Source organism: Equus przewalskii, chromosome 23 (genome assembly GCF_037783145.1).
Source record: "Equus przewalskii isolate Varuska chromosome 23, EquPr2, whole genome shotgun sequence".
Classification (NCBI taxonomy): domain Eukaryota; kingdom Metazoa; phylum Chordata; class Mammalia; order Perissodactyla; family Equidae; genus Equus; species Equus przewalskii.
This window is the reverse complement of record NC_091853.1, coordinates 9,556,705-9,569,074: the sequence shown is the minus strand read 5'-3', so window position 1 is coordinate 9,569,074 and position 12,370 is coordinate 9,556,705. Positions and strand designations below refer to the sequence as shown.

At 46.2% G+C, this 12,370-nt stretch overlaps 1 protein-coding gene across 11 annotated transcripts in view; it reads right to left on the bottom strand.

Moving 5' to 3' along the window:
- TNN (tenascin N) overlaps window positions 1-12,370 on the bottom strand; it is a 104,407-nt gene that overhangs the window by 14,149 nt on the left and 77,888 nt on the right. For all 11 annotated transcript variants that reach the window (XM_070590920.1, XM_070590930.1, XM_070590924.1 and 8 more), the window contains 7 exons: window positions 11,897-12,160; window positions 10,482-10,745; window positions 6,808-7,071; window positions 5,892-6,155; window positions 3,440-3,570; window positions 2,329-2,461; window positions 1,727-1,878 (listed from right to left, as the gene is read on the bottom strand). In XM_070590920.1, the coding sequence (XP_070447021.1) occupies window positions 1,727-1,878; window positions 2,329-2,461; window positions 3,440-3,570; window positions 5,892-6,155; window positions 6,808-7,071; window positions 10,482-10,745; window positions 11,897-12,160 (1,472 nt within the window). The remainder of the gene's footprint in view (window positions 1-1,726; window positions 1,879-2,328; window positions 2,462-3,439; window positions 3,571-5,891; window positions 6,156-6,807; window positions 7,072-10,481; window positions 10,746-11,896; window positions 12,161-12,370) is intronic.

Here is a 12,370-nt window from a genome sequence, read left to right as displayed (position 1 = left end):
AAGACTGTAGAACCCAAAAAACACAGAAACTGTCTGTAAAAGATTTGGAGATGTTTTCAGGACTCCACATGGTTTCCGGAGGGTGGTGGCTTTGAGGAGAATCCTACAGAATCTCAGTTCATGTATTCCTTCAGGAGTCGGGGTCAGGAAACAAGACTTGGGATGGGGTCGGGGACCAGGATTGGTTAGAACGAGGGTGATGTTTTTTATTCTGGAACTGACCTCTGTGTTCTAGTCAGGGGCATTTGCATGGGAGGGATGGAGAAGGCAAGCTCCTGGACAGCAGGGATTTTGTTTGGTTCACTGCTGGTTCTTGAATATATAAAAGAGTGCGGGACACATAGCAGGCACTCAATAAATGTTTGTGAAATAAATCATGGGTATTCCCAGGCAGGTAGACTGGCAGGTTGTTTTCCAAAGATCGCTCTAGACAAATGTCTCCTTTCCTGTGCAAGGTTGACTTTCAAAAAGGCCACAATAGACGGTACAAAGATGCTGGCAATGGTCAATTATGGGTACAAAGGCAGGGAACTGGCTTCAAGCCAGAATGCTTAGAGTTACAATGGTGCTGATGCAAAGCAGCAGGTACATCCCTATGGGTCTGGTCAGGTGGAAGACCTCCCGTGCTACATTCTGCTCCATTATTTTCATAAATCAATTGGGAATCTCCCCCATCCAATCCAATACTGCCCTTCAGCCATTAGATGCAGCTGTGTAGATAATAAGTTTTCGTCATTGCTGCTTATCAGACAGTATCATTTTATCCGTGGCTGCTCAAGTGTCTTTGGTTTCCCAGGCCCCTGAGCAAATGCATCAATGAACACAGCTTGAGCACTATGAGATCATGCTTTTTCCTTCCCACAGTGAGTTATGGGTACACAGCGGGTAAGGCTGCATGCTGGTTTGGGGCAGCGACAGCCTCTGTCTGTTCAGGCACAGGAAGAAGTGGGTGGGGGAGATAGAAGGATTAGATTGCAATCCTCAAAGGCGGCTCATCATATAATTGGATCAGGCTGATGCAATCAAAGAAGGTGCCGCGTGATTTAAGCAGACAATAGCCCAAGAGAATAAAACCTCCACACAGAAGAGGGACCATCAGAACATGGCCAAGGTTCCCTCTTTCAGGCTTTAGCCTTTCAAATCAAAGTTCCAAAGCTCTTGTTTCCGTACAATGGAGCCAGGATGCAGAACCTGGACAACAGGCTCCAATTCAGAGCACTGAGCCCCCAAAGAGGTCAAGTGTTTCCATCTTGGATGGCCTGAGATGACCCAATGGCAAGAACAACGATCGAGGAGGCTGAAGTCCTGAAATGTGGTCTCAACTTTGTCACTAATTCATGTGACCTAGCCAAGGCACCTCTTGTGGGCCTCAATTTACCTGTCTATAAAATAGGAACAATAATCTCTCTCACTTATTCTAAAGCTTTCGTGTGAGAGTCATGCTTATGAGAGTGCTTTGAAGAGAGTGAAATGTAGGTAATACACACATATAGGACATTATTAGACAGCAGTAAACCCAAAAGCCTTCACAATCATCAGCCTTAGATTAATCAAGCCTGCTCTACCCAAGGTGTAAAGTACTTCAGGCTCGATTCTTACAGTGGGGTCTCTAAAAACAGCTACAAGCCACCCAAGCTCCTCTTTCCTATGGATGAAGAAGGAACAAAGCTCCCTGGGCTGAGAAACAAGGCACTGCCAGAGCTCCGTGGGGCTCCGTGTGACTCACAATCCAGCCGCCGCCATCCGTGTCCATGTCACAGTACACCTGCAGGGGCCGGCTGGCGTCACCGTGCAGGTAGATAGTGTATACACCACTGGCAACGTTGCTGTTCTGTTGAACTTGACTGCAGTCCGAAGGGTGTGGAAAACGGGCACCAACTGGGAGCCAAGCAGAGGGGCAGCATTGTTAGGAGAAGGCCACAGAAGAGGAGTGAGGTTATTCCCCTATTTTAAGACAACTTGTGTAGAAATTATTCCATAATCTCCTACTATTTTGCTCCTTCCAGTCTTCACTCACATCTTACTTTTCTCCCACACTCTGCTCTCATCAAACCCTCCAAATGTACTAGAAATAAGGTCAAGTTCACATCACTTCCTCTCTGACCCAACTGCCTCCCACCAAAATAACACCCCATTTCACTCCCCTCTGTAGTCTCCCTACCCTGGGATGGATTTCTTTTGAGCCCATAACCCCATTTCCATTTCCCTATGCCTAGAGAGATCCATGACTCTGTAGCCACTTGCTCCTCCCTGGACCCTTTTTTCTGGCCCCTCTGATGTTGGTCCTCTCGACTGCATTCTCGTTCAGAGTGCATAAGTCCACATTACCTGTGGAAAGAATGGTGGATACATTCCTGCTCCGACGATCACCTTTAAAGGCAACCAAGGAGACAGGATAGGCGACGCCCTGCTCAAGGCCTTGCAGCTCAAACCTCTGGTCCCCTTGTCCAAGCTGCACCTCCTACCAAACAAAGGAGACAGTGGATAGTCACTCGGCTGATCACCCTGAGAACCCTAGGTGGTTAATAGAATCTCCTGGAGCTAACGTCAGAAGCTCTCTGAGAGCACAGTGTTTTGTCTCTTTGAGGGTGCAGTGGCAGCCCAGAAGCCCAGTGGTCCCAGCCGCTGCTCTGGTGGGCCAGGCCACGGAGACTCAGCACTGCTGGGAGCCAGCACCAGGCACCACCCTGGGGACCTCTGCTGGAAGCAAGAGGCAGGCAAGGCTAGGCTAAGAAGTTAATAGGGGAGGTGAATCTGGCCATTGCTATCTGTGACCCAGGGAGATAGTTGGTTTTTCAATAAACTTCCTTCTGAACTTGTCTTACTTCCTCTACAAACAGAGGACTGACTTTCCTAGCAGGGCTGTCCTAAGCACTAACTGAGATAACGAATAAATCAACGTGCCCTTCCTTTCTTCCTTCCTCCCTTCTTTCTTCCTTGCCAAGGAGAGAGAATAATAATTTTCCATTGGGACAATTTTCAAAAACACGCTGGCCTTCAGATTCCACGTGTGAGGTCTCACCCTTGAAATAACAGTTAATCAATTCATTCAATAAATATTTATTAAGCACCTACCATGTGCTAGGTTCTAAGCACTAAATGATAAACAAAACTGACAAAAGTTCCCTGTCCTCATGGAGCTAACGTTTATTGAGGAAGATAAACAAACAAAATAATTCGGGGCAGATGTGTGGCCAGCAAATAAGCAGTGGTTAGCTAGAAAGCAGGCACAAAAGTTAGACCTATAAGATGAGACCACGTGTTCACACGTGACTATGTTTAGCACTGTCCCTTGCACACAACGGGTGATCAATAAGGATCAACTCATTTATCAGCAGGTTGTCATGAGACCAGCAATCAAGCTGGTTCACCCAAGTCAGTTGCTTCATACAGAGGCTGGGCATGGACACCAACAGAGCAGACAAGGAGGATCCAGTACCTTAACAGCGCCATTTGGGAACTGGTAGGTCAGAATGTAGCCATCAATCTGAGCAGTGGGGGGTGTCCAGGTCAATACCCCACCAGACTGTGTTACAGCAGACGAACGGAGGTTTTTGGGAGGGTCGATGTCTGTATATCAAAAGTCAGGTAACTGTTATTACTAAGACACAACTGAGGCGACGTAACTCTGAAGTGCTAACTTATCCTTTCTCCCTACCTAACCTCCCATTTCTCCTCCTCCATTTCTCTTCCTCCCTTCAAGCAGGTAGCAGGCTCTGTTCTTCCTTGCTACCAATGCTTTATGATTTTTGTTTCCAAAAGTATAGACCCATTGTGGACAAGAGGATTAAGGAACAGGGGCTTGGGTGGGTCCGAGGGAGTGAACCTGGGCCCCCATTCCCCAGCAGATTCCCAGAGAGTGGTGGGTGCGAGCAACCTAGATTAGCAGACAGATTCTCAGAGATGGCACAGCTCCCAAAGTGGCGTGTACGGATGGGGGAGCCGCAGATCTGAAAGGGCCCTGCACACAGAAACCAGGGTACCTCAGCAAACATCCACCTGGAAGGTGCCATGGGCACCCCCATGCCTGGCACTGGGAAACTACACAAGACTTTACACAGAGCCCTTGGGAAGGAGCATGACCCTAAATTTCCTGAGGTTTCTAACCAACAAGCAGAGGTGGGGGCTTATGATAGAAATTAAGTTGATATAGAAATATAAAGTCCTATTTCTTATATATGTAAGCATGTGGCCTTAAACACATACTCTGTACAGAAAGAAGAGGGGGAGAGCTTGTATAAAGGAGGAGAGAAAGAAAGAAAGAAAGGGAAGAAGAGATGTAGCAAGAGCAGAGAGCTTTTCTTCTGATTCCTATGCAGTTTCCCACTCTAACACCAGAGGGAATGCGTGGATCTGTGTGTGCGCTGGAGACCAGGAAAACCAAAGCTCAGCAAAAGTTCTAGTCGACACCATAATAATTGGTCAGACAGCTCATTTTTTTTAACCAAATAAGATATGAATGGAAATTTCCATTTTGAAAAATCATTATCGTAGAAGGTGATTTTAATTTAGAAGTTCCCAAAAAAGATGTCTCTAGGCTATTTCCTACCCAGTAGCATTTCAGCTGAGAACTGAATTGCACTATTTTAATAGAAAACAGGCAGCTGTTATTTTGAACGAGGGTGTTTTGACAAATTGTGCATTTCTGTAATATCAGCTTGGTTTGACTTTCTAAAGCACAACATCTGGTGTGGATCTATTCTATCCATCATATGGAAAAACTGAATTTCCTGCTTTCAAAAATCAAAGCAAAACCTAAACTACTTAAGTATCTTAAGCTGCTTTCTGCTACCTCTTTGCCCACCCACCCCCTAGTTATGGACTTGAGATGTCTGTCTTAGTTACTCACACATTTCTATGAAGTAGAAAGATGATAACGTTTTCCTTAAAAATGAGGAAAGTGTAGCAGAGAGAACAAAAAGAAGGAAGAGAGGAAGAAAGGAGCAAGGGAGGGAGGGAGAGAGAGAGAAAAAGGGGTGGAAGAAGGAAGGAGGGAGGGAGGAAAGAGAGAAGGGAAGGGGAGATGAGGAGGAAGGAGGGAGGAGAAGTGGGGGGAGGGAGAGAGGGGAGAAGGAGGGAGGAAGATGCTCGTTGCCTCTGAAGGGCAGCACTGGGTATTAGGGAGTCTGAGATGTGGAAACATTTTTCTTTCTACACATCTTTGTTTAGTTCGAAAATTTCTACTATAAGCATATATCACCTTTTTAATTAAAAATTTCTGCTAACTGTAACTAATAAAAATAACAAAGAAACTCAAGGCACCTCTAACTCCAGTGGCCACACATGGTATATATATGGCCTCAAAGGGGACAACCAGTGCTTGCCCAGACTGTCTAAACAGGCCCATGGACCTCAGGGTGGGCACAGTACTCTTCTCAGATCCTTCTGAGGCCTGATTTCTATGATGCTCAGTGAGACCAGAGGCCCCATCATTCACATAAAACACAAGCAGTCCAGGGCCAGCTGATCACCAAGCGGAGAGGGACAGTGAGGGGACAAAGATGCTCCATCATTGCCCCCAATCTGGAAGATGGAAACAGCAGAGGCTCCTGGCCTCTCCTCCGACCTGGAGCTGAGGCCCACCCAGGTTCTCATATCCAGGGTGGGGAGCCTGGGAGCTGGGCTGGGTGGAGGGGGTGGAAGGGAGGCCACCTTTTGCACAACAGTCTTGAAAGGTCCCACAGGTTTACTTTCACACGGCTTCCTCTACACTCTTTCATCTTAATCTGAACTGTCATGGCAACGTATTACCTCAAAGAGGTAAAAAGAGAAGCACTTTGAAGAATATCTTCAGTGAAACAACTGCCTTCCCTACTCCCCTCCCCACTTCTGGTTATGGAGGAAGATTCTGTCCTGACAGATGTGAAGAGTTCCCTGTCCCAGCCCCTCACCTGGCAGGGCCTTGGTGTCAGCCTTCTTGCTCTCCCGGTCCCCCTTCTCGGCCCACACATGAACCTTGTACTCCACGCCCGGCCTCAGCCCCGTCAGGATGGTGCTGCTCTGCTCCTTCCCCACAGGGACCTCCCTGGCGTCTCCATCAGCAGAGGTGTAGCGCACCACGTATCTGTCAATGTCGGCCTGTACCGGGTCCCAGGAGATGGTGGCCGTGTTCTCTGTCACCCGATCAGTCACCAGGTTTTTGGGGCTGTCAATGTCTTTAAGAAAATGTTGGAAAAGTCTAAGCTTTGAAGCCATGGAAGAGATATCCACCACCCCATCGCCACGATTTTCATCTTCTAGAGCTCTCTTAGCACACGGCAATGGTGTTGCCATCCAGAGTCGCTGGTGGAAGTCGAGGAAGAAAGTAACCCTGGTTCTCAATCTCTAGGGACTAGTTATAAGGTTGACACACTTTCTTGACTTCCGGCTCCCTAAAATGTGGGAGGAACAATGTCTTCTTTGCAACATTATGACACATCAAAACCATCAATTAAACATCTGCCATGGTGCTCAGAGCAGCTAACTTATCATTTTATCAAGGGCTACTCCACGGGCAATCATTCTAAAAGTATTATCACAAACACTGCAATGACCAGATCCTATAAACATCTTCGCTGAGTCTGCTAAAAACACGGCTACTGCACAACCTTACTTCTCCCTTCCATGGGTTGAGTGGTTCCATGAGCAGCTCGTCACTGTCAGGGAAGGGCGGCTCATGGAGATCACCACCAGAGCTTGCTGTCTTTCTTGGATCTTTAAGACTTCCTTTGCAAAGTCTCTCAACTCACGCCACATCTTTTGGTACCAGTCACAATCAAATCCACATGCTCAAAATTCAATTCCAATTGACCATCTTTCTCTCGTTACCTGTCGGGGCCTTGGTGTCGGCCTTCTTGCTCTCCCGGTCACCCTTCTTGGCCCACACATGGACCGTGTACTCGACGCCCGGCCTCAGGCCTGTCAGGATGGTGCTGTTCTGCTCCTTCCCCACAGGGACGTCCTTGGTGTCTCCATCAGCGGAGGTGTAACGCACCATGTACCTGTCAATGTCGGCCTGCACTGGGTCCCAGGAGACAGTAGCTGTGTTCTCCGTCACCTGGTTGGTCACCAGGTTTTGGGGGCTGTCAATTTCTTTTGAAAAAGAAAAGGCTGAATTTTAGAGCCAAGGGAGGATATCCCAGCCCTCCATCACCGGCTCCCCATTCAAGTTATCTTTAATAGTGATACAGCTCCATTTGAAACAGGAGTGAAAGGTCTCTGGTTTCCATTTTCCAGGGAAACAAACTCCTGGATATTAAAACTGGAAGGAATTATATCTCCAAATTTATTAATACGGAAATTTTCTGTCCATCTAGTTCCCACAAAAATAACAATAAAAATCTCCAGAGCAACAAAATAAACCACCCCAACTACTGTTTAAACAACCTCTTTTGTTATCCCCATGGTATCTAGTTATTTTGTTTCACATAATTTGACAGCCAAGAAGTCTTATCTTCAAACTTTCTTGTCTTATAAAAGGGGAGGAGAATGGAGGCCCAAAGAAATGAAAGACTTGTCCAAGGTGCCACCGTTTTCTTGTGTTAAAACCAAGACTAGACCCTCTGCGCCCTGAAGTTTGAGCCCTCCCACCTTCTCAAGGACTTTGCTCCTTTTCAGCTACTCTCTCTCTCCCGCACCATCAGTCTCTTCTCCTCTACCATCATTCCCAGACAAGGCGGCTCTAGGATCTCCCATCCCTCTGCACCCCTTAACTGACAGACTTCTCAAGGGAACTGTCTGCATACCTGAACTTCACTTCTCACCTCCCATTCACTTCTCAATTCAAAGAAGTTGGCATTTTTCTACACCGCACCACTGAGACTGCCAGTCTGGGTCACCAACAACTGACATGTTGCCGAATCCAATGGACTTTCACCCTCCTCGTCTTACTGGCTTTTTGAGCAGCATTTGGCCGAGCTGATGTACTCCCTCCATCTTGAAACACTCTCAGCTCTAGGCTTCCATGACTGCACACTCCTGTGGTTTTCTCCTAACTCTCTGACTCCTCATCAGTCTCCCTCGTCAACAACCTGTAAATGTAGGGGCACCAAGGGTCCCTCTCTTCCTCTCTCTCTGCACTTCTCCCTAGGTGATCTCACCCATGTCCGCAGCTTTGAATACCAACTAGATGCTCATGAGTCCCCAGTATGTATAATTCTGAGCCTCTGCCTTGATCCTTCAACTGCATATCCACCACAGTGCCTAGCATGTATTAGACACTCAACAAATATTTATGGACTCACACACTCAATTCACCAAGGAATCTCACAAGTATCTTGAACTTAAATACAAGTATTAATGTTCCTCCCCAAACCTATTCATCTCTCAGAAAATGATGCCCCAATTTTTCACGTTGCTCGAGTCAGAAACCCAGAGCATACTTGATTCCTCATTTTCTTCCAGCCCCATATCTCATCCAACAACAAACATTGTCATTTATACCTCCAAAATATATATCTCCTTTTCTCTATCCCTGCCTTCATCATTGGTTATTTAGTGGTTAAGATTTGATGCCCTTGCCACCACAGCCCGAGTTTGTTTCCCAATCTGGAAACCACACAACCTGTCTGTCATATTGTGGTGGCTGCATGTTTCTGAAAGCTATGGCACTGGTATTTCAAATACCAGGAGGGTCACCCATAGTGGACAGGCTTCAGTACAGCTCACAGACTAAGACAGACTAGGAAGAAGACCTGGCCACCATTTTCTGAAAAAATTGGCCATGAAAACCCTGCAAATTGCAGCAGAGCATTGTCTGATAAAGCACAGAAAGGTGAGAGGATGATGCAAAAAGACTGGGCAGGGTTCCTCTCTGCTGTACACAGGGTCACTAGGAGTCGGAATCAACTCAATGACACTAACAAACTGCCATCACACTGGTCCAAATCATCATCATCTCTGACCCAGACTTTTATAATACCCTCTTTACTAATCTTCCCACTTCCACCCTTGTCATCTCTTCCACTTATTCTCCTCACTGCAGCCTGAATAATCTTTTTAAAATGAATACCGCGTCACATCACTCTTCTAATGAATCTAACATGCTTCCTCTTTTAGGCACCATATGTTCCTGTATGATCTGACCCCTGCCTCCTTCCCATCTCACCTCATGCCACTTTCTCACTCTCTGGGCTCCAGGACACCAGCCTCCTTTCAGTTCTTCAACCATCTTGTCCTGTTCCAGCTTACAGCCGTCACACATACTCTTCCCTCTGTCAGAAATGGCTAGTTTTCCCCAGTGTCCAGTCTCCCCTTCTTCTACAATCACACTGTCCAATAGAGCTCTCTGCAGTTATGGAAATAGTCTATAATTTTCATTGTCCAATACAGTAGCCATTAGTCACATGTAGCTATTGACCACTTGAAATGTGGCTAGTCCAACAGAGGAAATATTTCTCATTAGTTTTAATGAATTAAAATTTAAATAGCCACATGTAGCCAGTGGCTACTGGGTTGGACAGGACAGAATAAAAGAAGTTTAAGCTGGGCACATGGCCATCCAGCTGAAGACTTCATTTCCCACCCTCTGTTGTACTGAGGTCTTGCACTGTGTCTGGATCTGGCCAGTGGAATGGAGGAAGAAGCGATGTGTCCAATGCTCCAGTCATGCTCTTCCCTTTCCCACGCTGCTTTCCACTGGCTGGAATGAGGATGAGTGATGACCACGGGGGTGAAGGCAACTCCCAAGGGATGACTGTGGGACAATACAGAAGGAGCCCGGATCTCCTGCACCACGGAGCTACCACATCAGCTCTGGCTCACTTATACTCTGACCATTCCACAAGCGAGGAATAAACTTTTTTCTTGTTTAAGCAACTGCTATTTGGATGTTTCTGTCAATGCGTATCTTAACTATTACTCACCCCATCTAAGAAACATCCCTAACCTGTTATTCTCTATACCTACACCATGTTCATCTCTTCAGAGAATTTATCATAATTTACAGTTTTAAATTTGTTTGCTTATTGGTTGTCTATCTTTCCCACTGGACTTTAAGAGAGTAGAAATCATATTTGTTTTGTTCACCCCTGTATTCCAAGCCTGGCACTTAGAAGATACTCATTAAAAATTAGCTACCTGGTGACGTGAACACAGAGCTTCAGCTGCTCTGGGTAACACTGCTCCTTTAAACTATACACCATCTATTAAGTCAAACCTACGTGAAATAGCTTGCCACAAAACAGTTCTTTAATCCAGTGTTTTTAGCAATTCTATATTGGTTTTATCTTATTGCCTATAATTTGATATAACTCAGAGGCACAGCAGTTAAAAACAGAGGATTTGGAAAAGAGTTTTAAGATAGCCAAGGGATCACTCAGTACTGAATCTATTACTATGCTTCGTTTTTTCTCTAGGTGAATGAAATTTTCTACAGCAAACTCTCCCAAAACAGTACACAGTCCCTGAGGTCACAGACCCAAAAAGCAGCGGTGTCATAATTCAGTAGCAAGAGCAAACCCACATTGATGGCCCTAGTTTGTTTTTCTCCTCCCTCCTGTTACCTGTCGGGGCCTTGGTGTCGGCCTTCTTGCTCTCCCGGTCCCCCTTCTCGGCCCACACATGGACCGTGTACTCCACGCCCGGCCTCAGGCCCGTCAGGACGGTGCTGCTCTGCTCCTTCCCCACTGGAACCTCCCTGGTGTCTCCATCAGCAGAGGTGTAGCGCACCATGTACCTGTCAATAACGGCCTGCACCGGGTCCCAGGAGACAGCGGCTGTGTTCTCTGTCACATGGTTGGTCACCAGGTTTTGGGGGCTGTCAATGTCTAAAAGGAAAAATGCTGATCAATGTGCACTAATAATAGGCCAAAGAGTGCAGAAACTCATGGCCATTTTGCTTGGGCTGAGACCCTTGCATGTTTTGTGGTTTTTCTGTCTCATATGCTCTAACTGCTTCATGAATATATGTCTTCTCTCCCCAGATAAACTTTGGCTCCTCAAGGAGAAAGCACAGTTGACCCAAATCTGAAAATCTGCACCATTATCTCCACCAAAAGTTTAGCAAAACCAATCTCTTTATTCATTTAGTGAGCATACATCAAACTCCCACTACGTATGAAGCCTGGCGCCAGGCAGTGTGCAGAGGATAGCTGAAGAAGACACAGTCTCTGCTCACAAGCAGCTAAGAACTTTGTTTGTAGGATCATGTCAATGAAGACCTCCCAATTCATACAAGAAGATTCTAATAGTTAGAGGCAAATGTGAGCTCCTAGAGGAAGAGGGCTGCATCCTATTCCTGCTGGGTTCCCACTGCCTAGTAGAAAACAGGGCAAACGGAAAGTGCTCAATACATACTGTCAAGTGAATCAGCAAAAATTAAAACCCAGTGTTCATATTCTTCAGCATATCATAGATTTACTCGTAATGCTGGTTTGCTGGTTAAATCACTGTACAGAAATATGGCCATACATCTCTTTCATAATAATATAAGACATTACACAGAAGATATCCTTATCCTCAAAACCAGAATTATCACGATTCATTTATAGTAAAGCAAACCACATACATCTACTTGCTCTAGTAGATGTAAAATCTACTCTTTTAAAGTTGAATTTTCAACATATTTTTATTAATACTAACAACATTTAATTTTCATTTTCTGTCCCTATTCAGAAACTCAATGAGACTTTGAATACTGTCAACAACAAAAGGTTCACGCATTCTGAGGAGGAGTGTCTGGAAATGACCATCCAATCATGGCAAAATCGTAGCTTGGAGACCGCCATGTGGACCTGACTTGTAAGGAACCTAGTTAAAGGGCCGTGAAGGCTTGCGTGTGCAGTCTATTATGAAGGGATACCACCCCGATCTTCCATAAATCATCAGTTCTCCCAGTGTCAGAGCAGGAAAAGAAACTTGACCAGCCATAGGCTTAGCATGACACAGCTTATATTCCCAAAGAACAACGCTCCGTTACCTGTCGGGGCCTTAGTGTCGGCCTTCTTGCTCTCCTGGTCACCCTTCTCGGCCCACACATAAACCTTGTACTCCACGCCCGGCCTCAGGCCCGTCAGGATGGTGCTGTTCTGCTCCTTCCCCACAGGGACGTCCTTGGTGTCTCCATCAGCGGAGGTGTAGCGCACCATGTACCTGTCAATGACAGCCTGCACCGGGTCCCAGGAGACGGTAGCTGTGTTCTCTGTCACCAGGTCAGTCACCAGGTTTTTGGGGCTGTCAATGTCTGAAATGCAAACGATGATCAATAAACACTAACCGAATGAGAGCCTGTGGCCACATTGTCTCGGATGAGGCAGTTTCCTGTTCTTACGGTTTTCCCATCTCCTATGTCAGTTTTCAGTGGTTTCATGGACATAGACCTTCTTTTCACAGCTGCACTCCTGGATCCTCAAGAAGGCATCATAGGACAGTAGAATGAGCACTGGACCCAGAG